Source organism: Gossypium arboreum, chromosome 2 (genome assembly GCF_025698485.1).
Source record: "Gossypium arboreum isolate Shixiya-1 chromosome 2, ASM2569848v2, whole genome shotgun sequence".
NCBI classification, from domain to species: Eukaryota; Viridiplantae; Streptophyta; class Magnoliopsida; order Malvales; family Malvaceae; genus Gossypium; species Gossypium arboreum.
The window spans coordinates 106,095,662-106,121,199 of NC_069071.1; the positions used below are offsets into that span (position 1 = coordinate 106,095,662).

The window sequence follows — 25,538 nt, forward strand, 5'->3', positions numbered from 1 at the left end:
GAAATAAGAAAAATAATAATTCATATCAAAGTTAATATATATAATTAAATTAAGGAAAAGATTTGATATACCAATTACTAACTGTTAAATTGAAATTAAAATTAAAATTAAAATATATAACATGTATTTGCATAAAAATATTAAAAATGAAGCAAAAAGTAAATGTTAAGACAAAAGTAAAATATAATTATCATTAATAGCAATTTTATTCTATGTTGAGTGCTAATGAGCCGGACCGAATTTAGGCTCGATTCTAAAAATTTTCTAGGCCTGAACATGAGCTCGACCTAAGCCACTCAAAAGGTTTGTTTTAATGTTTAAAAATAATAATATGTATTTTTATTTAAATTTAATCATAAAAACATAGAAACGTTAATATGAAATAATTTTTAGATTTTAATAAAAGTCAGGCGAGCCCATTGTTGAAAATACCGTCAACTAGGCCAAATAAGCAGCTTGAAACTTGGCTGCTTTTAACTGTGTAAATTATGTCTGGATTCTCAATTTCATTCCATATTTATTTTGATATATATCTAATAATATGTGTTTATGTATAAATTTATTTTGGCATAAGTCTAAATATATTTCGGTATCTTTCATCCAAAACTATTCTAAATAATATAAAAAATAATTTTTTGATAAAATTTGAACTAGGTTGGAATTCAGTTAATAAGTAATATTGCTTTTGACTTAAACGTGTTCGAAGGAACCACATACATACATGCTTTAAATATAGCATTTTAATAGGTAGACATAAACATGAAAATTAAGAAGTCGTGGTAGGTAAATCAATCTTGAACTAATTTAGCTCACATCTAATTAATTATGGAGGGCAAAGTTTTATTGAGAAAGAAAACACAGATAGAAGAGAAAAGACTTAACATTCAGTGATTCACACCAACCTCTCAACCTCCTTCATAAATAAGAGGGCAAAGTTTCTTGCCATAATTCAACTTTAACCCATTGCATGGAGCAATCAAATCTTCAATATTTTCTTTTTTGGTTTGGAAAATACTATTGTATGAATTTATTGAGGTAGCAGCTCAACTAACTCTCCCACCTCCTCTCATTTTCTCTTTCCTTTTTCCTTCTGTTGTTAAATATTATTTGTCATCACAGCTTAGAGCTTACCACATATATGTTCACTGGCTTCAGCTTCATTTATTCAGCTGTTGGTGCAAACAATATAGACTTCTTGCAATATTGTTTGCTTTAGTTAAGGTGATAATTTATAATGTCAGTCACATATACAGTGAAGGTTGAAGATTCAAGGCCGGAATCTGGGAAAAAGCCGTCCGCCGGGCCGGTTTATAGGTGCATCTATGCTAAGGATGGTCCCTTGGATTTGCCAGACAGAATGCATTCTCCATGGGAGTTCTTTAGGTGAGGATATATATATATATATATATATATATACACGATTTGCTCATTTCTTCAAAACACGAAACAATGATGATGATCTATTGTCGTTCTTAACTTTTTCTCTGAATGGATTGGTTCTCTTTTCTGTTTCATTTGTTTCTTTTGATCTGATTTTTTGGTTTTTTTTTTTTTTTTTTAACATTCACTGCTTCCTTTAACTTCTAAACTCATACATAAAATAAAAACACACTTTTAACATCTATATTTTTATAATTTTAAAAAATTAAATTAAATTTTATAATCTTTTAAGAGATAAAATATAATTTTGTCTTTATTAATTTAAAATTTTAAAAATTCTAAAGAGTCTAGATAATAATTTTCTATTTTAAGGGACCGAGTCCCACCAGCTCTCCTAAATTCACCTCTAGTTATAATAATAATGGTGTCAAAGTAAATTAAAAGCTCAATCCGGTTTGTTAATTATTTTCATTTTTAACGATATCTTATGACATAATTAGGACGTATTTAGAAAATCAACTTATAATTAAATTTGATTATAATTACTTGTAACTACACATATGTGGTAAGTTTAAGTATCTACTAGTGCACCCGATTACACACTTTAATTCTTATTTAGGAGGTGAAATTTTAAGTAATTACATAGATAATTATAATCAATTATTACACTCAAATCTAATTATTTTATGGCTTTCTAAACATGTATATACATGATTTAATTTTGTTGTCAAATATAATAATTATACTATAGCTTTTAAACACGTCAGTATATGATTTATTTTGCCAAATATATATGCTTTATTTTCTAAAATATATTTATATGTTATTTTACTAATCACTTTTGAATAATCTGAAAATTTTATTAACCAGAGATAATTTTATATATGTTTTGACTTATTAAATAATTAATTAAATTACATAACATTTATTACAAATTATTTATACATGTTTGGAGAGAGAATAAATTAATAAATATGAGTAATTAAATAAATTACATGGATGTTTAACTTTTTATTAATTTGATTAATGATAGTATTTTAGGATTTGGTGTTTTGGTTTTGTAACAAGCCAGATGTTTTTACATTTCTAATATTGGTTTCTTCTGCAGCGAGTCGGTTAAACGGAATCCAAATAATCGAATGCTGGGACGACGACAAACCACAGATTCTAAGGTATAAAAACCCCAATTCTTGAATACATTAATAGTAACTTAATGCCCCAAGTTCACAACTATTGCCTTGGTCTGTCTCAAGTTTAGCTAACAAGATAACCTGTTAACATAACTCAAATTTCTGCAATATGCCGTAATGCATAATTTATCTTGTTTTGCAGCAAGCTGGTCCTTATGTATGGATCACATATCAGGAGGCTTATGATGCAGCTCTCAGAATTGGTTCTGCCATGAGGAACCAGGGTGTCAATCCTGTAAGCCTATACTTAATCTGTCTAAACACAAATTTGATTCCTTTATTAATCTGAATATTTTCAAACAAAACATTTACGACCATGCTTTTAGGGGGACCGATGTGGTATATACGGGTCTAATTGTCCGGAATGGATCATTGCTATGGAGGTATATGCCTTGCCTAGTATCTAATAACACCATTGTCACAGCTTTACAAGCTTATATTGTATTATTTGTTTGTTTGCCCCTCTTCTACAGGCTTGTAACTGTCAAGCTGTAACATATGTACCTCTATATGATACTCTTGGTATGACCTCTCTTCTACAGGCTTTACAGTTATCTATTATTCTTCGATTCATTTCGAGGGGATAATTTATCTTGTTTTACGTGATCGCAGGTGCTAATGCAGTGGAGTTCATCGTTAACCATGCCGAAGTTGCTATAGCCTTTGTTCAAGAGAACAAACTCCCTGCTGTAAGTCGTCATTGCAAATGAATCAATGTGGTTATTAGATAATGTTCTATGAATTTGTTTCGTTTCACAATATGGTTTTGATCCTGAACAGATCCTATCATGCCTTCCAGCATGTTGTTCTTACTTAAAAAGTAAGTGGAAATTCCATTCATTAAGATCATTTTTATTTCTTACAGTAATAGCTTAACGTTTGAAGTATTTATCCTCTTTCTTCAGCCATTGTTAGCTTTGCAAATGTTTCTAGCATACAGAAGAAGGAAGCTGAAGAGCTTGGTGTATCTCTGTTTTCATGGAAGGAGTTCTCTGAGCTGGTAACATGCTTCAACAATGTTGTGCCTTTATTTACGTCTTCATCCAAACGATGCTTCACCAGTTAATAGAAAAACTTGACCTGTTTTGAAATGTTCATAGGGTTCTTTGGATTGTGAGCTTCCACAAAAACAGAAGACTGATATATGCACAATAATGTATACAAGTGGAACAACAGGAGAACCAAAAGGAGTCATTCTCACAAACAAGGCAATCATGACAGAAGTTTTGTCTATAGATCAGCTTATAGAAATTACAGACAAAGCGGTAAGCAAGCAAGCATAAATCCTTTTAAGTAACCATTAAATGAAACGACCATATTTGTAGGATGGAAGCATGTCAATGGCTTTCCGATATTCCCATTTTGGTGACATAAATTGCATTACAGTGTTCGGAAGAGGATACATATTTCTCTTTCCTCCCTCTGGCTCATGTCTACGATCAGATAATGGAGACTTATTTCATCAAAAGAGGTTCCTCAATAGGATTTTGGCAAGGGGTAAGATTTAAGAATGCCATAATCTATACAATTTTACTCTCTTTTGTACTAATGCATCTAATTCATTTCTCCTGCTTTACTTGCAGGATGTCCGTTATTTAATGGACGATGTCCAGGAGCTAAAACCAACCGCATTTTGTGCGGTTCCAAGAGTTTATGACCGTATATACACTGGTACATATCAACAATGATCTTTATGAACAAAAAAACAATATGTAATTTCATGTTCTTGAAAATTGTTCCGGGTTCTAAAGCAAAATCCTTAAAACTTGTTCTTGAAGGTATTGTCAACAAAATTGCATCTGGTGGTCTAATTCGGAATAAGTTGTTCCAGTATGCCTATAACTAGTAAGTTTAATGGTAAACCTTTAAACTTTTTGTCCTTGGTTTTATTTGATTGTTAGTCTGCTGCCCAACTAATGTAAAAGCTAAAAAACAGCAAATTAAGAAATATGGAGAATGGATTCCCACAGGACAAAGCATCCCCTCTCTTAGACAAACTCGTCTTCGACAAGGTTTTTCGATCTCAAGATATTTTCTGTGTTCTGATTAAGATTCTCGATTTGCTTGCTGAAATTTTTTTAAATTGTTATAGGTAAGACAAGCATTGGGAGGCAAAGTTCGTTTAATGCTATCTGGTGCAGCACCTTTGCCTAGGCATGTGGAGGAGTTTCTGCGGGTCTCCTGCTGCTCTAATTTATCACAAGGATATGGTAACAAATTTTGTGCTCTAATTTATCAGACTACGAATGTTCTTAATGAAAAATTTTATGAACTTTTTAACATGACAGGTTTGACTGAGAGCTGTGGTGGATGTTTTACTTCACTTGCCAATGTAATGTCAATGATTGGAACTGTAGGAGTTCCAATCACAACCATTGAAGCAAGGCTTGAGTCAGTGCCAGAGATGGGATATGATGCACTTTCCAGTGTACCACGTGGAGAAATATGCTTGAGGGGAAACACCTTGTTCTCAGGTTACTACAAGAGACAGGATCTAACTGATGAAGTTGTTATCGATGGCTGGTTTCATACAGGTATATAAATATAAACTAAAAAACCTTCCTATTTACATCAGTGTTTCAATATCTCTTCTTGACTTGAGATTGTTGTAGGTGACATCGGAGAACTGCAATCCGATGGATCGATGAAAATCATCGATAGGAAAAAGAATATATTCAAGCTTTCTCAAGGTGAATATGTTGCAGTTGAGAACATCGAGAATACATACTCACGTTGCCCTCTGATAGCATCGGTATGTTGCTGATTTCTATATATTTAAGCAATCATAACTGGTATACGAACTCTCCACTATATGACCCTATATACGAGTTTGTTGAACCTTTTGCAATGGTCACAGATTTGGGTTTATGGGAACAGTTTTGAGTCATTTCTGGTGGCAGTGGTAGTCCCAGAAAGGAAGGCATTAGAGGACTGGGGTAAAGAAAATGGTGAAGCTACTGATTTCAAGTCATTATGTGAAAACCCCAAGGCAAGGAAGTACATTTTAAACAAGCTAAATAGCACTGGTCAGACACATCATGTAAGTAGATAAAATTCTTCTTCTTAGCTCTATAATTTAATGTATAATAATGGCTTTTCCTCAACTGATGTAAAATCTAATACTTGCAACAGCTCAGAGGCTTTGAACTGCTAAAAGCAGTGTATTTGGAACCAAATCCGTTTGACATGGAGAGGGATTTGGTAACCCCAACTTTCAAACTTAAGAGGCCCCAACTGCTTAAATACTACAAGGTAAGCTTTTTGTTCTATCCCTGCAAACCATTGGTTTGATGGTGAAAAGTGAAAGTGAAAGATTATTTGGATGGATGTGCAGGATCGAATTGATGAACTGTACAGCGAAGGCAAGGGAGCAAAGGTATAATAAGGTCACTTGTTGTGAGAGAAATTCGGCTCTTCTTCACTCAAGTGATTGCAGAAACTTGTTCCTATTAGTTTGAAGGTCATAATGAAAGAAAAGCAAGTAATATTACTTACAAAGACAGATTTATGTGGTCAACAATGCATATACGATTTCGAGTTTACAGTTTAAACCTTTAGAATTATTTATTTTGATTATGGAACCCAACATAGGAAAAAAAGGGGAAAGAGATAGGGTAAGCCCCATCAACCGTTTTTATTATAAATAACATAAATATTATAATAACATTACCAACATAACATATGGACAACACCAATAAAAAAAAATGACTTCAATCATTATATAATTATTAAATATTATAATAAAATCAATAAAAATCCAAGCATGGCTTAAAATATTCCTTTTAAATAAACAACTCATACTTGGATGATATGCCATTTTTCTTTAATTTGTTTTTTTATTATCTTTTAATGATTGGGATAATTTTCTATCACTGTCCTCCACTCCTAATTCAGTATCAAGATGGGCTTGGAAGTTAAAAAAATTTCATTATTAGAAAATAGGTTTGGGCAAAAAGATAGGCTCATCTTAAATATGGGTTAAACTTATGCTTTAATATTCAAAATTTGTTCCTAGCATAATCCGATTTGTTTTCAGCCCATATCTTAAACAGACCTATTTTTTGCCCAAACTTATTCTTTAATCATAAAATTTTTACTCGGACTCAACCAGCTTTCGAACTTAAACTAGTTACTCGACCTCTGGGTAAATCTACTTAAATATAACTTTATTTTTGTAATACCCAAACCTGGCTTAAAAGTTATGATTGAATCTGGAGAAATTACATCGACTCGTTTGGAAAACTATTCTCAATAAGTATTTAGCAAATACGAATATGGCAAACAACCATTGAAAACTATTTGTTTGTTTACATAAAACACTTAGGAAATTATTTAATTTGCAGCGGAAAATCTTTTCGGAATTTTATTTTTGAAAACCAAAATCCATTTTGTCGACTTGAGTAATTTTGTAGTTTCATGTTTGGAAATATTAATTATCGATGAATTAATAAAAATCTAAAACGAGTTCAAAAACAGATCACAGATTTCAAACCCAAAAGTTCAAACAAATAATAATGGAAATCACCATATTTACATTAAGGGCGAAAACAATTTGAGCTCCTGCACATTGTCCGGTCCTAAGTCAAAGGATTTCTTGAAAAGTCGTAGACAAAATAAAAGAAGTGAGCTATAAAGCTCAGTGTATAACTAAACTCAACCAGAGAGTATACCAAACACAATATACCAATCAGAGTATCGCAAAGAACTTCATCATGATCATATAAGCAGGATGGAGAATGGATGGTCAAGGAATTTTATAATAATCAAATACACAGAACGGTGAACGCACGACTATGCCAATGCAGTATTTTTTAGAAAATCAGAATGCAAATATTTCAGAAAACATCATACCCAACTCCACTACACACCAAAATAGAGTTCCCCAAAACTTATCCAACCAAATCACACCAACAGATATTTGTGCATAGTGCCACAAGAATAGCAGTTAAAACTATCGGATTAGATATATGTGGTCAAGTCACTATGTTGCAAACAAGTTGCCAAATAGAATCGTGGATAAACCACCAAATAATACAAATCATTAAACTGCCAGAAACTTCTTCCTTTCACATAATCCCAAACCCTATGCAATGTGTCATGGCATGCATAGACAAAATCAAAGTGATAAGAATGTAGAACATGTCGTCATACAATAACAGAAATAGAAGGCATGAGAATCCACACTTTGCAAAACAGATTTGCCAAATCTCAGTGAATCATATTGTGATATCCCGAATTAGGGCTTAATCGGAATAGTGATTTTGGGACCACAAATCTGAGAGAGAAATAATTATTTTATAATTATTTTTAGGTCTATGGTATGATTGCATGATTGTGTAAAAATTTTGTGAAGAAATTCTATGCATAAAGTACTTAATTTGAAATTAGGGACTAAATTGAATAAGTTTCAAAACTTGCATTCTAGAAGCTTTTAGTATGAAATTGTTTTGGAATATTAATTAGGAGGTCTTAAATAGAATTTAACCAATTTCTAAAATTTTGGACAAAAATGGGCTTGTACATGAAAAATTACAAAGAAAGGCATTAAGGGCATTTTTGTCATTTGGTAAATATAGTCATTAAAAAGGGAAAAATAACACAAAAATGGACTCATCTTCTCCATAAGGGCTGCCGAATTTCGCTTGTCACCATAGCTAGGGTTTTCAACATTTTTAAGCTTTTATTGTAAGTGATTTTCATACTCGTTTTTAATGCTCTTTTCGATTTTAAAATCTAGAAAGCATGTTCTGTCATTTTCTAGCAATATTTTGAGCTAGGATGCATGTATGAAAATTTACCCATGTGTGACATAATTGTATTTTGATGAATAATGAAGGAATATGATGGTTTGATGTGCGTTTAACAACTTTTACTTAGTAGTTTTATGTGAAAACACCTAAAAAGGGTCTTAATTGTAAAAAAGAGTAAAATTGATGGTAAAAATCTGATTTTTGGTGTAAAATATGGGCTGTTATGGACACTAGGAAATTCGGCTATGCCAAGATGTCATGGGTAATGCATGTAGCTCATTGTACAAACTTAAGGACTCAATTGTAAATAATTGAAAAGCTAGGGGTAAAATGGTAATTTTTATCCAAGCCCGTATTAGGGGCTGTTTTGATGAAAGTGTATATTGAATAAATTAATTTGGTATTTTGGATCAAGAGAAACGAGATTCGAGTCGTGATCGAGGGAAAAATAAAGTTTACAAGGAGTAGGCTCGATTTCTAACATTTTGTAACAAGGTAAGTTTGTAAATGTGGTAACATAATTGTCATTTTAAGTAATTTAATGATATTTATATGATATGATGATTATTATCATGAAATATTATGCTTTGTGGTTATTATTGAGTAATATGCAAATTATGTGAGCTACTTCATAAATATGAAATGCTACCAAGTATCTGTTCCGACATTCAGTGGAAGATGGCAAAAATGTGTGATCGAGGAAAATCCCGTTTGAACCTTGGGAATAGATTAGAATACAAGTGACATGTCACTAGGATATTTGAATTCCGAACTCGTTGAGTTGAGTCCAAGTTCACTTATGGATGCGAACGCCCGAGCTCGTTGAGTTGAGTCCGAGTTCGCTTATGGGCGGGTTACATGATAGCTTGGCTACATAATTTCCGCAGGCTATTGAGTTTGTCTAGCTGCGGGTATGACACTTATGTGCATGCAATCCGTGTATTCGAATTATATTCCAATGTGTTCAACGGGAGAATCTTAAGTGAATAAGGAGAATACCTAAAACGAAGGTGACATGTTGATAAGTGTGGTGAATGGGAAAATTTGACAGGTATGTGCTTAAACCCTCGGGTTGAGAACTTGATATGATGAAATCGTGGTAAGATATTAAATGCAAATGTAACATGAATGTCTTGGTGATATTTATGCAAATGATGTTTTATGTTGGATTGCATGATTATGTTACTTGCTATTTGCATGTGAATTTACTAATCATTTATGCTTACTCCTTCCTTTCCATTCTTTGTAGTTTTGACAAGCTAGTTCAGAAATCGGGAACGGTTGGAGGCTCGCTCACACTATCCGTGGACCATTTTGGTATAGTGGTTTGTATATTTTGAGTATGGCATGTATAGCATTATAATTATTTTGTGTATATAATCTTATGATATGGCTATTGAGTGGTACGGAAATGCTTGGTAATGATTAGCCATAGGAATGGCTAATCAAAAATCATACTTGATGTTATTTATTCCATGGAAATTCATAAAAAGGTGACATTTGCTATAAAACAGTATCATACAGCAGCAATGACGTGAGTTTGAAAAATCACTAAAAATAGTAGAGATAGAATTAGATAGTGAGTAAAATATGAAGTTAAAGCTTATTAAGTCTATTTTCATATGGAAGAAACAAAACAGGTAAATTAGTTGTATTTCATGAGATATTTGAGTTTTGGTGGAACAGAGTCAGAGCGATTTCTGAATTCCCTGTTCTGACTTTAAAAATTCACTAAAAATTGTACAAAAATAATTATGGACTTTATATGTATAGATTCCTTTTTAAGTCTACTTTTAAGAGAAATAAACGGCATAGTCATCTGAATTCTGTACAGAGGGAAAAGTGATTCGTAGTGAACAGAGGTCAGAACGGTTCGAACACTGAAATAGGGGAAATTTAACTAATAAACTGTACTAATTGGCCCGAGCAAAAATTTTGGAAAAAATTTTAGTAAATATGAGTCTAGTTTCAGGAAAAATTTGCGGATTTGAATTTCGAGTTTCGTAACTCGAGATATGAATTTTTTTAGCGACTGTGACGCAGATGGGCAGTTTATTTCGAAAGGTGAACTAAATTGTTTGAAATTGTTTAAGTGATAAATTAAGTCTGTTAACGCCTCCTGCTCGACTCCGGCGACGGTCTCTGGTAAGGGGGTGTTACACATATTAGGTTTGCCATGAAGTCACATGCATGGTTATAAATCAGAATCAGTATCAAACAAACCAACATAACCGAATATCACACGTTCTCATTCAACAAAGTATCACAGAAACACACCATTTGTAACATCTCGAAAAAGGGCCTAGATGGAATAGTGGTTGCGAAACCACAAATCTGAGATAGAAAAGTTTATTTTGATTAATTTTTATGATTTACCGAGTGATTAGATGCATGTGTTAGAGTATTGATAAGAAATTTTATAGATTGCATGTTTAATTTGCCTATTAGGGCTTATTTGCAGAAGTTGCTGTAGTAGCCCGATTTAGGGCCTAAACGGAACGATGGTTTTAGAACCACGAATTTGAAGTTGAAAAATCTATTTCGATTAAGTTTTAAGGTTTATTTATTGATTAAAATATTGTGTAAAAATATCGTTAAGTAATTTTACTGATAAAGTGCTTAATTGGACTTTTAGGACTAAATTGCAAAAGTTGCAAAATATGTGTTCTAATTCATAAGTACTTGATTGAAATGGGGGTTTAAATAGGAGGTCCTTAAATGGTAATTAGACCATTATATTTTGTTTGGACAAAAATGGACATGAATAGGACAAAATTTTAAAGAAAGGCCTTAAGGGCATTTTAGTCATTTGGTAATTAAAAGAAATAAAAAGGGAAAATAAAGCCAAAATTGACTCATCTTTTTCATGGAGGTCGAAATTAGCATGGGGGAAGCCATGGATAGGGTTTTCAAGCTTTCCAAGCTCAATAGTAAGTCCGTTCTAGCCCCGTTTTTCAGGTTCTTTACGATTTTGAAATCCCGGTAACTTAATTAAGCTTATTCTAGCAATAATTTAAGCTAGGGTTCATATTTGGAAAAATACCCATAGGTGAAATGTGTTTATTTTGATATTTTATGGTAGAATATGAAGACTGAAATCATGTTAAACAACTTTTGCTAAGCGGTTTTAAGCAAAAATGAGTAAAACGGCTTAATCGGTAAAAGTTGTTATTGTTCATAACTATGTGTTAGAGTGAGAATTTGATGTTTCCATAGAAGGGAAAAATAATCAGCATGTCATAAAACATAAGAATAAGGGATGAAGTTTAATTCCCGAGCCTAGGGGTAAAAGTGTAAATATGCAAAAGTTTAGGGGCAAAATTGTAATTTTTCCAAAGTTTGAGTTAAGGACTGTTTTGAATATTACATTAATTAAATAAGTAAAATATGATGTTTTAGATCCCGAAAAATGAGATTTGAATCTAGAATGGGAGAAAAATCGAAAATAGGGAAAGTTAGTAAAATGGCCATTTTAGTATCGAGGTAAGTTCATATGTATAATAAGCATTAATTTATGCATGTTTCAATGTAAAATTTATATATTTACTATGATTTTCGAGGTGTTGAAAGTAAGTATAATTATGATGATTTAAACGTTCAATATTAATTCGACATGGAAATGAGAAAGTATGTAAGTTTGTATGTAAATAATACATTATCTTTTTATGTTTTGTATTTCAGCATATTTTATGTATTGTAGCTAATTTTGAATCATAATTGACTATTGGAAGTATGGAATCAAGTATTAGAAAGAGAGAAATCCAGTTGAACCTTCTGAAAGATTGGATGATCTGAGATGGTATGTAGCTAGGTCACATGTATGGTGCTTAGTGCACATCATGTGTACAAGAGAGCTACGAGACATTATGATGTAGCTAGGTCGCATGAGTGATACTATGTGTACACCATGTAGACAAGAGAGCTACGGGATATATGTAGCTAGGTCGCATGCGTGGTTCCAGGTGAAGGACACCATGTAGACAAGAGAGCTACGAGATAAACTGGCTAGGTCACATGGGTGGTACTAAGTGTTCACCATGTGTACAAGAGAGCCAAAATTATGTGTACAATCGAGCTAGGTCACATGAGTGGTGCTAAGTGAAGGCCACTATGTGTACAAGAGAGCTTCGATTTTAAAGGTGGGCTGTGTGCGATACCATTGCGTATCTGTTATTATTCCGAAGCGTTCAACTGAGAAATTGATTAAAGGAAATTGTGTATGACTTTATGATGATAAGTGTAACTTATGAGCAATATGCTCAATATGTGATTGGAAATTGGAAAGATTGTTATGGGAAAGTGATGAATACAATTGAAGTGTGAAAGATTAAAATTGACAATAAAACTGTTCTAAATAGTTGCAGTAATGTAAATCTAAAAATTTACCAAAAATAGTAGAAATTGAATCAGAGATTGAATGAGATATCAAATTAGAGCTTAATGAGTCTATTTTCATATAACAGAAACAGAGCAAGAAAAGGAATTCTATATTATGAGATATTTAAGTTTTTGAGAGACTGGTTCAGAATGACTACGTGATCCCCTGTTTTGACTTGGAAAATCATTAAAAATTGTACAAAAATAATTAGGGGATATAATTTATATGTTTGAAATACTTAATGACTCTAGTTTCAAATGAAATAAACGAAAACATCCTTTGAATTCTGTACAAGGAGAAAATTGATTCGTAGTGAAGAGTGGTCAGAACAGTTGAGCAGTGAAACAGGGGTAACTTCAATGAATAAACTGTACTAATTGGCTAGACTAAAAATTTTAAAAATTTTATGGTAAGAATATATGTGAATCTAGTTTCAAGGAAAATTAGCGGTTTGTAATTTGGAGTTCTGTATCTCCAGAAATAAATAATTTAGTTGCTGGTACTCTGCTAGACAACTTATTTTGAACCTGTTTATGATTGTAATAGTGAAAGTATGTGTGTTTGTGATGGTAATATTCCGGGAACATATTGTGACTTTGTTCAAAGTATGATAATGTATTGTTTATTAATATTTACATACTTACTTACTAAGCTATAATGCTTACTCCCTTCCTTTCCTTTTTCCTATAATGTTGTAGATGTTAGCTCGAGTTGGAGGTCGCCGGAGGTTAAATCACACTATCAAATTATTGATCTATATATAAAGGTTTTAAAGTACTTTAAGTCTTTGGCATGTATGGAGACTTGTTTAATTGTTATTAAGTTTCTAGGAATTGGCTAAAAATACTGACCTATGTTATTTGAAGGTCTCTATTGTATAAAATCATTTAATGTAGATAGTCTTGATTATGTTATTAATTATGAATCGATTTTTATACGATGATTAGTGATTAAGTCTGGTAATGCCTCGTACCTGTTTCGGCGTCAAACACGGGTAAGGGGTGTTACACCATCAAAATTAACAAAACACAGATTCGACCTAAATAAATCACACACGTTAAACATATCCCAAACAATAGTGCATTGTATGCTAACATGTTATACTCACTTAGCCTATATCATATCAAACATATGTACAGATAACAAATCATACCCTAATATACCCTAATAGATCATCAGATATCGAGATTTATAGCTTAATCCGGAACATACAAGACCTTACAAAATGCCTATGTTTGATTCGAATGATGTTTATAGCCCTAGAGAAAAATTTCATTTTTTGGCCCACACGCCTGTATGAATTCACACGACCTACATGGCTAGCTCGTGTGGCCTACACGGCTTGAAAGGAGTTGATCTCTTCACTGCTGAAAATTGGATAAAATCAACAAAAAAGATTTTGAAACAACTTGAATGCACTCTCCGGGAAAGTTTAATGTGTGTTGTTTCTTTGTTATAAGGGGAAGCTTATGTATGGTGGGAATCGGTAACCCGACATGTACCAGAAGAACAGGTAAACTGGGATTTCTTCCAAAGAGAATTTCAGAAGAAATATGTGGGTGAACTGTATATTGAAGATAGAAAATAAGAATTCTTGATGCTTAAACGAGGTGAAATGTCAGTAATGGATTATGAACGAGAATTTTCAAGACTCAGTAAGTATGCTGTGGAATATGTGCCAACTGAAGCCGATAGTTGTAAAAGATTTTTTAGAGGTTTACGTGACGAGCTACGAGTGCAATTGGTGTCTCTTAAAATTACAGAATTTGCAGATCTAGTCGAGAGAGTAAAAATGGTTGAACAAGTATTGGGTCTAGAAAAAAAAAAGCCTGAAATTACTCGTCTACCTGGGAAACGTACCGAAACTACTAGTTTAACTCCGTAACCTAAAAGATCTAAAGAATTACGTGGTAGCTAGAAACTGAGTTTTAGGACAAAAAGAAGTGATAAAAATTATGGAAGGCTGATGACAGTTTCTACTGGTAGTATTAGAGGTCCATCTCAAAATACAGAACTTTTGAAATGTGAACACTGTGGAAATAGGCATCAAGATGAGTGTTGGAAATTGACTAGGGGTTGTTTCCATTGTGGGTCTACTGAGCATTTTGTAAAGGACTGTCTGAAGAATAAAAATGCTATACCAGTTACATCACAGAGATCCGAATCTGCTTCCAGAGGTCAAAGATCAGGCCGAGGTGATTCAGTTATTAGAGGAGGTGCTAGAAGAGGAAGTGATATTGCCACCTAATAATCAGAAACTAGAGTACCAGCACGAGTATATGTGGTATGGACTCATGAAAAGGGGAATGCAAACGATGTAGTAACAGGTGTATTTTCATTACATTCAAAACCTGTTTATGTTTTAATAGATCCGGGATCATCACACTCATATGTTAATACAAAACTGGTTGAATAGGGAAATTTAAAAACTGAAATGTCTAAAGTATCTATAGTAGTGTCTAGTCCATTAAGGCAAATTGTTTTAGTGAATCAAATGTGTAGGAGATGTCTTAGTGAATCAAGTGTGTAGGAGATGTCTATTAATGATATAGGATAAAATTTTCTCTGTTGATTTGTTAATAATGCCATTTGGTGACTTTGATATAAACTTGGGAATTGATTGGCTATCTGAGCATGGGGTGATTTTGGACTATTGTAAAAAGAAGTTCACTGTTCAGACTGAAAGTGGTGATAAGATTGAAGTTAATAGTATTCGAAGCAGCGAGTCAACTCGTATTATTTCAACAATTTAAGCTAATAAATTAATTCATCAGGGTTGTACAGTTTTTTCTGGATTATGTTATCAATTCAGATTCTGTTATAGTCAATGTAGTAAAATTCGAATAGTCTGTGAATTTCCTGATGTTTTTCCTAGAGAGTTGCAAGGATTACCACTTGTTAGGAAAGTTGAATTTGCAATTTAAGTTTATTCAGGTACAACTCCGATATCAATACCCCTATATTGTATGTCTCCTATGGAATTAAAAGAATTGAAAGTGCAGTTGCAAGATTTACTAGACCGTAGTTTTATACGTCCGAGTACTTCACCGTGGGGAGCTCCAGTGCTGTTTGTTAAAAAGAAAGATAGTTCAATGAGGTTATGTATTGATTATCGACAACTAAACAAGGTGACAATCAAGGATAAATATTCGCTACCTCGTATTGAAGATTTTTTGATCAGTTGAAAGGAGCTTCTATATTTTCAAATATTGATATGAGATCGAGTTACTAACAATTAAAGGTAAAAGAAAGTGATGTACTGAAGACAGCATTTTGAACAAGGGATGGGTATTATGAATTTTTGGTGATGCCATTTGGTTTGACAAATACCCCAATTGCTTTATGGATCTTATGAACCACATCTTTCAACCTTATTTGGACCAGTTTGTGGTGATTTTTATTGATGGCATTTTGGTTTATTCAAAGTCTGAGATCGAACATGAGCAGCATCTCAAAATCGTTTTGCAAATATTACAGGAAAAGCAGTTGTATGGGAAATTAAGTAAATATGAGAATTTTGGTTGTCCGAGGTTATATTTCTGGGACATGTGGTATCGGCAGAAGGAATTAGAGTTGATCTGAAGAAGACTGAAGTAATTATTCAGTGGAAAGCACCATGAAATGTGTCAGAGGTACATAGTTTTCTCGGATTAGCTAGTTACTATCAAAGATTTGTAAATGGATTTTCAAAGATAGCTCTACCAATGACGAAGTTGTTGCAAAAGAATGTTCCATTCGTCTGGGATGATCAATGTCAGGAAAGTTTTGAGAAATTAAAGCAAATGTTGACTGAGGTACCAGTTTTGGCATTACCAGAGTCAGGGAGAAATTTTATCATTTATAGTGACACTTTATTGAACGGTCTCAGGTGTGTCTTGATGCAAAATGGATAAGTGATAGCTTATACTTCTCGCCAATTGAAACCACGTGAACGTAATTATTTGACACATGATCTAGAGCTTGCTGCTGTGATTTTTACTTTGAAAATATGGAGACAGTATCTGTATAGTGAAAAATGTTACATTTATACAGATCACAAAAGTCTCAAATATATTTTGTCACAAAATGAGTTAAATTTTAGACAACTTCGATGGATAGAACTCTTGAAAGATTATGATTGTGTCATTGACTATCACCCAGGTAAGGCTAATATGATAGTCGATGCATTAAGCCGAAAACCAGCAATTGAATTACGAGCAATGTTTGCATAATTCAGTATCAGTGATGATGGAAGTTTATTGGCTGAATTAAAAGTTAAACCAGTAATGTTTGACCGAACCAAGTCAGCATAGTTAGAAGACGAAAAGTTGATGAAGAAAAGAGAAATGGTTCAAAACTGCATGGCAGAGAATTTTAGCATTGATAATCATAATTGCCTGAGATTTCATAATCGAATCTATGCTCCAAATGTTCTAGAATTGAAAGAGTTGATACTTTAGGAATCACATGATGTCATTTTGCATTGCATCTGGGAGGAACGAAAATGTACCGTGATCTATGAGAATTATATTGGTGACCGAGTATGAAGAAAAATATTGTGGAATATGTGTCTAAATGTTTGACATGTCAGCGAGTAAAGACAAAGCATCAGGTTCCTACTGGATTACTTCAGCCTATTAACATTTCTGAATGGAAATAAGACTGCATTACAATGGATTTTGTAACGGGATTACTATTGTCAGCGAGTAAGAAAATTGCTATTTGGGTGATTGTCGATCGACTTGAAAAGTTAGCTCATTTTATAGCAGTCAAAACTGACTGGTCACTCCAGAAACTTGCTGAAGTTTATATTCGAGAGATCGTAAGATTGCATGGTATTCCGGTATCAATAATTTCTAATCGGGATCCACAATTCACATCAAGATTTTGGAGGTAGTTGTATGAATCTCTTAGTACTCGACTTCACTTTAGTACAGCTTTTCATCCACAGACTGATGGACAATCTGAGTGGGTTATTCAGATTTTAGAAGACATGCTTCGAGCCTGTGTTATTGATTTTGAATCAAGTTGGGAACGTTATTTACCATTGGTTGAATTTGTATACAATAATAGTTTCCAATCAAGTATTCAGATAGCTCCGTATGAAGCTCTGTATGGATGTAGATGTCGATCACCTGTATGCTGAATAGAATTGAATGAAAGAAAAATGATTGGGCCATAATTAATTCAAGAAACAGAAGACACTGTCAATAAGATCTGAGATAGACTGAAAGCAGCTTTTGGCAGACAAAAATCATATGTAGACTTGAAACGTTAAGATATCGAATATTCTGTTGGTGATAAGGTATTTCTTAAAGTATCACCTTGGAAGAAAATATTGAGATTTGGTCAAAAGGGAAAATTGAGCCCTCGTTTTATTGGGCCATATGAGATTGTGGAGAGAGTTAGGCCGGTTACATATCGTTTGGCTTTGCCTTCAAAATTACAAAAACTTCATCATATTTTTCATTTTTCTATGCTCAGAAGATATCAATCAGATCCCTCTCATTTTATCACTACAGTGGATTGAAATTCGACTTGATTTGTCATATGAAGAAGAACCGATTAAGATATTGGCTCGAGAAGTGAAGGAATTGCGTAATAAACAGGTTCCATTAGTGAAAGTGTTATGGCGAAGTCATAGTATTGAAGAAACGACTTGGGAACCAAAATAAACTATGAGATCTCAGTAACCCTACCTCTTTTTAGGTAAATTTCGAGGACGAAATTTATTAAGAGGGGGAGAAATGTAATGACCCGAAATTTATGGTTATCGGAAAAGTGTATTTTTGGGTCTCCGTTTTCATAAAATGAATTCGTCAATATTTATTAAAAATATTTACGAAGTCAGTATAGTGGTTAATTAGATTTTGGCTAGGTGAATTAGCTTGAATTAATGTTAATTTAGTGTAAGGACTAGATTGAATATAGAGTAAAAATTGAATTATAGAATCAAGAAAAGTTGAAGGACTAAATTAGAAAATAAACCATAAGGGATATAGGTGACAAATGTATGAAAAATATTATTCCATGTGTATGTATAATATACATATATTTATACTTAATACTTAAGTATAATATAATAAAATAATATAATAATACATAAAGTAAATAAAAGAAAGTAAAAGAAATAAAAAGAAAGAAAGAACAGAGAAGTGAAACGAAAAAGAGAGAAAGAAAAAGTAAAGAAAAAGAAAGGGGAAATTAGGGTTCGAAGGATTCAAAGTTAATTTGGTAAGTCAATTTAGCTCTTTTTCTTGTAATTTCAATGTTTTTGGAATTTTAGAACAACTTATGTGAAAATTTTGAAAGTTAGTTTATTTTTAGATGTGGTTTATATTGAATTAATTGAAGAATTAGGGTTTGAATTGATAGAATTTTAAGTTAGAATTGAGAAAAAAATTAAATTGCAAAACAAATCATAAGTTTTATGTAGTAGGGACTAAATTGAAAGAATTTCAAAATTAGGGTTTTATGGTGAAATTAGGGAATTGAAATTAGATTTAAAGTGGAAATTGAATTGACATATGGAATTAGTTTTGTAAGAAAATAGTTAGTTTGATTTAATGACTAAATTGGAATTAAAGCAAAAGTTGTATATAAATTGAAATATTCAATGTAAAATGTAGCGTATTGATAAATTTTAATTGTTTCGATTTCCGTAGGTAACGTTGAGCCGGAGACGTCGACTAAGAAATGAAAGGAAAAAGTCAACGAATATTAGCTCAAAAAATACGGTTTGTATTTCCATAATCTGAATTTAATAATAATTTAATGCATTTATTGATGATATGTATGATAAGTGAAAATTGAGGTAAGTGTTGATATTAAGGTATTGAATTAGATTGTAAATATGTATGGATTATTGAATTGAAATGTGTATTGATTGAAAATTGAAAGTGAATTGATAACCCTATTAACAATGTCGGGCTAAATCAGATATAGTTGGCATGCCATTGGTGTAACATCCCGATTTTGGGCCTAGTCGGAACAGTAGTTTCGGGACCACTATTCCGAGGCCAGAGAAAATTATTTTAGTATTATTTTGTGTTATAATATAATTTTATAAGTGCATGTAAATTTTGGTAAGTTAATTTTAGCGATTTCTAGTCCAATTTCGAAAAAGGACTAAATCGCGTAAAAGGTAAAAGTTGAGTTTTAATACCTAAAGGTGTTAAATTGCCTTGTATATTAAATTGGGGGTCTTTAAAGTGAAATTAGGCCATTGAAATTGTGATGGCCGGCCATGGGAGACAAAAAAAAAATTGTTGAAAAGTCAAAATTAGGTGAAGTTGGTCACCAATTTTGACTAGTTTTATTATTAACAAATTAAAAAGAAAATGCTATCATTTTTCTCTTCTCCACCGAAAATGGCAGAAAAGAGAGGAGTTTTGAAGCTCTGAAATATCAGCTACTTACATCCCTTGCTAGTAAGTGATTTTTAATGTCTTTCTTAATGATTTTTACATTTTTGGAACCCCTAAAGCATGAGCTTTCATATGAGGGGTTTATTTTGCAAAATGATGAAGAGTCTAGGGTTTTGCCATGAGAGTAAATGTGTTGTTTGCTGTGTTTTTATGGAAGATTATGAGTCCTAGTTGTCTAATAAACAACTTTTGTGAAAGAAATTGCATGAAAATACCTTAAAAAGGGCTAGATTGCTAAGTTGTAAAATGAGTTATAAATGTGTGAAATAGTTGAAATTATGAGTTGCTATAGTTATGAAAATGGTTCATCTAGACTTAAGGAGTAAAGAAATGTGATAAAAATTATTTTACGAGCCTAGGGGTAATTTGGTAATTTTGGCAAAATATAGGGGCAAAATTGTAAAAATTGCTTAAGTGTGTCAATGGACTAATTTGATCAGTACATTGTTTTAATAAGTTGAATGTGATATTTTAGATGATGAAAATTGAGATTTGGACCTAGAACGGAAAGAAATCGATTAAGGGATAATTATGTCTTTTTTTTTCACCTTTGCGGTATCAAGGTAAGTTCATATGTAAATGTTGGTAATATAGTTATTATTTTAAATGTTTTGGTGTTACTTAAATGATATGATAATTATTATGAGATATTATACTTGTGATAATTGTTTGATAATATGTCAAATTATATGATATACTTGGAAAATGTGTTCAATGGGTAAAATTCTACTCAAATGGAGGAATACTCGAGATGAAAGGGACGTATTGATAAATGTTGTGAAATGGATACTTTGAACAGGTATGTACTTAACCCTCGGGTTGAAAACTCGACATAACAACAAAATGGTAAGATGGTAAATGAAAATGTGATATGAATGTCTCGGTGATGATTATACAAATGATGTTGTATTAATTTTGTGAACAATGATCATGAATGAGTAATTTAGCCTTGACAGATTTGAGTTACTGCAGTAGTGTAACTTTGAAAATACACTAAAAATAGTGGAAAATAAGTTAGAGGCAGAATAGAATGTAGGATTAAAGCTTAATGAGTCTATTTTCACATGAAAGAAACATGGGAAGAAAAAGAATTCCATATTGTTTGATATTTGAATTCTTGTGAAACAGGGTCTGAATGAATTCGAGATCCCCTGTTCTGACTTTATAAATTCACCAAAAATTGTAAAAAAATTATTAAGAGTCATACCTTACATTCATGGATTCCTTATTAAGTCTATTTTTAGGGGAAATAAACGGCATGGTCGTTGGAATTCTGTACAGGGAGAAATTCGGTTTGTAGTGCACAGGGATCAGAGTGGTCATACCCTGAAACAAGGGAGACTTTAACTAATAAACTGTATTAATTGGCCCAACCAAAAATTCTAGAAAAAAATTAATAAGTAGACATATGAGTCTAGTTTCAAGAGAAATAGACGAGAACATTATTCGAGTCTTGTACTATGAGATAATTGAACTTTAGTACAGAAGGGTTGGAACTATTAGACAGTGAATCAGGGGTAACTTTGAGGAATAAACTGTACTATTTGGCTTAACCAAAAATTCTGGAAATTTTATGGAAGAAATGAAAATAAGTCTAGTTTCATGGAAAATTAACGGAACTTAATTCGGAGTTTCGTAGCTCCAGATATAAATAATTTAGTGACTATTGCTCAGAAAGACAACTTGTAGTGAACTTGAGAATATGTTGTAAACATTGATAAAACAAGTTAATGAGTTGCTTATTGTTTTCATATGAACTTACTAAGCGAAAGCTTACCCCCCCTTCTTTCCCATATTTCCTAGGGTTGCCAGGTTAGCTCGGGTTGGAGTTCGTCGGAGATATTATCACACTGTCAAGCTAACGTTATTGGTGTAGTGATTTCAAGTACTTTGAGCCTATGACATGTATAAGAGTTTAAATATTAGAGTATGTGATATGACTTTAGCCATATGTGTTGGCCTATTTTGATTATGGGGTTGTAAATCCATTTTAATTATGCATGCATGTGCTATGGTATTATGTGATGAGTTTATAATGATTATAGCATGAATGTGGTAAAGATGTGAGTAAAAACTATGATATCTATTGCATGTGAAATTGTCATAATCATGACATGTTAGGAATGTTTAAGTACCTAATTTTGCCATGTTGTATGTTATTGTATAAGTATGTGTGCATCTGTTGTGAGTGTGACAAATGTGTGCATTTGTTGTGAGTGTGACAAAATGGCTTGGAAAATAGCCTTGTATTTGTCTAGGTTTTCGGACACGGGTTCGGGACACAAGCGTGTCCCTAGCACACGGGCGTGTGCTCTATACCCACACGGGCGTATAAAGCCTTGATGCAAGAGATTTTCTAAGTTTTTCATGAGTTCTCGGTTGGGTCCCGAACCACTCCAGATGTATGTTTTGGGACTCGTAAGCCCGTATATGGGACAAATTGTATGTGAAAAGAAAAGTTTTTAATTATTTGAGATTTCATGGCCCTGTTTAGTATAGAAGTGTTAGTAAAAGTCAGGTAGCACCTCGAACCCCGTCCCGGCGTCGGATGCGGGCGAGGGGTGTTACAATAGGATTGAAAGTGTTCAGGGATACTTCGAATTCGAGTCGATCAGGCACTATGTGTCATATTATTATTGCTTCGGATAAATCCGATGAGGTACTAAGTACTGTATTGTTTTACTTTGGCATGGTTGATGAGGCACTGAGTGCCGTACTGGTGTGTTTGTGTTGGATCCGCATAACCGTTGAAATCCGAGTTGTGTTAATAGGGACATATAAATGAATTGATCAAATGATTAAAATTGAATAATATTGAATACGAAATGGATATTGATATTGAAATTGAAATTGAGAAATTTATTGTGAAATGCTATTGAATAGCAATTGTGAGAATGAAATAGAAGATATGATGAGTTTATGGAATTGATTATTTATTGAATGAGTTTTATTATGTATGATTATGTATACAAATATTATAAACTTTTTATTAAGTTTATACTCGGCATACGGTTGTTTTCATACACAGGTTTGGGCAAAGTTCAATTGTTGAATTAGCTTGCAAAGTCGATCCCAAACTCAAATCACGTGGTGAAGTATTTTTTTTTTTTTTTTGAAAATGGCATGTACCTAGGTTGTCTTTTAATGCCATTTAGATATGTGAATATTAATGATGTATAAGATGATATTGGTTGATCTATATATATAAACATATGTCTTATAATATAACCATTTATATGGTTTTAGTTTGAATTAGTTGAATGGTATTTAAATTAATTGATTAGATAATTTATGTTAGATATCTATGAATATGCATGAGTTAGATATTTATATTGATAGTTCTGACATGTTTTAGATGTATTTAACCATATTTTGGACTGGTTGAAAGACTGAATTTTGAGTTGCTTGTCGTTCAAGGTTCGCAAGGTTGGTAAACTTGTTGTATAATGCTCATTTTGAGTCCACACGGCCTGGCACATGGGTATGTGATCAGATCGTGTGAGACACATAGCTTACACATGGGCGTGTGGATTGGCCGTGTGTCCCCTGCACCTTAAAAATGAAAAACAGAATGCTCAGGAAATTGCACATGGATAGAGACACGGGCATGCTTCTCGACCATGTTAGGCACACAGGCTCTGCACACGGGCGTGTGGCTAGCCGTGTGGCCTAAGTCAGTAAGTTACACGAGGTAGGACACAGTCTGAAGCATAGATGTGTTTAGGGTCACACGGGTGTGTCCATGAACCACACGGGCGTGTGAGGCCTGCATTTAGGAAAAATTTTGAAATATCGTGAAAATTTTCTAAGCTTTTGATTAAGTCCCGATTAGTTCCGAACACGTGTTTCGGGCCTCGAGATATCATTAAAGAAACATTGTGGTTAAATTTTGATGTATTTGTTAAACATATATTGACACACGGCCTACCACATGGTCGTGTAGCATCGACAGCCATGGTTTCTGACTTTCACCATTCGAAGAATTTTGAGTTTTTGTTACACACCTGATACGGTTTAACGTAGAAGCAATAGAGAGGGCTCCGGAACCTAAAAACGACAATCAATCGACTATTCAAACAAAATAATTGAACCAAAAATGCTAATTAACATTCAAACCCAAAACTATGTCGAATAACTTTGATGTAAAACCCCAAAGTAAACTATTTGCTTACCAGCAAAAGAGCAGCGATTAACAATTAAGAGCCTGGAGGATCGTCAATCGTTGTTATGTCTTGTCCTAGAATTATATCAACCAATTAAACCTATATTCAAAACAAAATCCAATCTTTACGATTCAACTTAGTAACCAACCAAAAAGAGATTCTCAAACTAACGATAAGAAGAATTATACCCTTACCCGACCAAAATAGAACATCAGGAGGTTAACGAGTAATGGATTCACCACACCCGTGTCAAGAATTTAGTCATGAGAGCAAAAAAAAGAAAAAAAAAGAATTGAGAACATAAGAAGTCGAGAATTGAAGAATAAGCAAGTTTTGAGGAAAAAAAAAGAACATGGAAATGAGAATTTAATTAATTGATTTAAAATAAAACTCACTCATTTCCAAAGAGATGCAAAATATTTCCTTATTGCTTACGCATGTGTTTGGACATATGACCAAAAAGTATACAAAAGCTTAACCGCTGAACCACTAAACTCATTATTGACATTAGTTAACCGGATATATTATTTATGCCAAACGATCAAGGATAAATGTTAAGACGAAATAACAAAAATTCTAAATGAATTATTCAAACCCGAAACCTCACACACACAAGCATGTCACTTAACCACAAAATCATATCACTCACATTCCTTAACCACTGAAGCAAACTAATTCACTTTGCAATATTTTTTAAAAATCTTAACTCAAAATCAAGAAGTAACCACTCTTAATTTCATTATCTCAATTTTTTCCAACTCAGTTTTTGGGAGGTTACAATTTTAATTATACCATACTTGTTCTATTTATTATCTAATTTATATATACAAAAACTTAATTAGTTGAAGAATGACTTGTTTGGTTTAGTATTTTAGATTTAATTAAAAGTTAATTTTTCAAAATTCAACCTATTAAATTAGTATAAGAAAATCTTCAATTATTTTTATTTTTATTTTTATGTTGGATAAATTTAAAATATTATAATAAAATTAAATTTTTATTTCTAATTTATTATTAGAATTATTTTTATTTTTTTTATTTTTACAAGTAATATATAGTCTAGAAATGAGTTAATAAAAAATTATTACTCTTAAAAAATTAAGTGAATCTATTTATTTAAAGGCTTAATGGCGTAAAAGCTCTTAATTTTTTCTAAAAAAAGCAATTAAGCCACTGTTTATTTTTTACACTTAATTGGGTATTTAAACTTTCAAAATGTATATAAAAATCTCTTAAACTTAATAAAAAAAAATTAAAGCCCTACCTTTTTT

At 32.5% G+C, this 25,538-nt stretch overlaps 1 protein-coding gene and 1 long non-coding RNA gene across 4 annotated transcripts; both read left to right on the forward strand.

Moving 5' to 3' along the window:
- The first annotated feature begins 939 nt into the window (after positions 1 to 939).
- On the forward strand, positions 940 to 6,121 carry LOC108486966 (probable CoA ligase CCL6). The gene is made up of 19 exons (XM_017791133.2): positions 940 to 1,383; positions 2,489 to 2,552; positions 2,713 to 2,805; positions 2,897 to 2,953; positions 3,044 to 3,092; positions 3,183 to 3,259; positions 3,351 to 3,390; positions 3,476 to 3,570; positions 3,671 to 3,835; positions 3,957 to 4,067; positions 4,154 to 4,241; positions 4,349 to 4,415; positions 4,507 to 4,582; positions 4,663 to 4,780; positions 4,859 to 5,104; positions 5,183 to 5,322; positions 5,428 to 5,610; positions 5,703 to 5,822; positions 5,905 to 6,121. Exons 1-19 carry the CDS (start codon positions 1,235 to 1,237, stop codon positions 5,950 to 5,952), a joined length of 1,986 nt encoding a protein of 661 aa, XP_017646622.1. The 5' UTR covers positions 940 to 1,234; the 3' UTR covers positions 5,953 to 6,121.
- A 13,854-nt stretch (positions 6,122 to 19,975) lies between these two features.
- On the forward strand, positions 19,976 to 23,332 carry LOC128283973 (uncharacterized). Of its 3 annotated transcripts, XR_008274277.1 has the most exons (4): positions 20,022 to 20,107; positions 20,580 to 20,667; positions 21,908 to 22,031; positions 23,133 to 23,332. It is a non-coding gene; the product is annotated as an uncharacterized LOC128283973 (long non-coding RNA). The 3 variants fall into 3 exon arrangements; XR_008274278.1 differs by lacking the exon at positions 23,133 to 23,332 and having other exon boundaries at positions 21,908 to 22,164; XR_008274279.1 differs by lacking the exons at positions 20,580 to 20,667; positions 23,133 to 23,332 and having other exon boundaries at positions 19,976 to 20,107; positions 21,908 to 22,164.
- Positions 23,333 to 25,538: the final 2,206 nt, after the last annotated feature.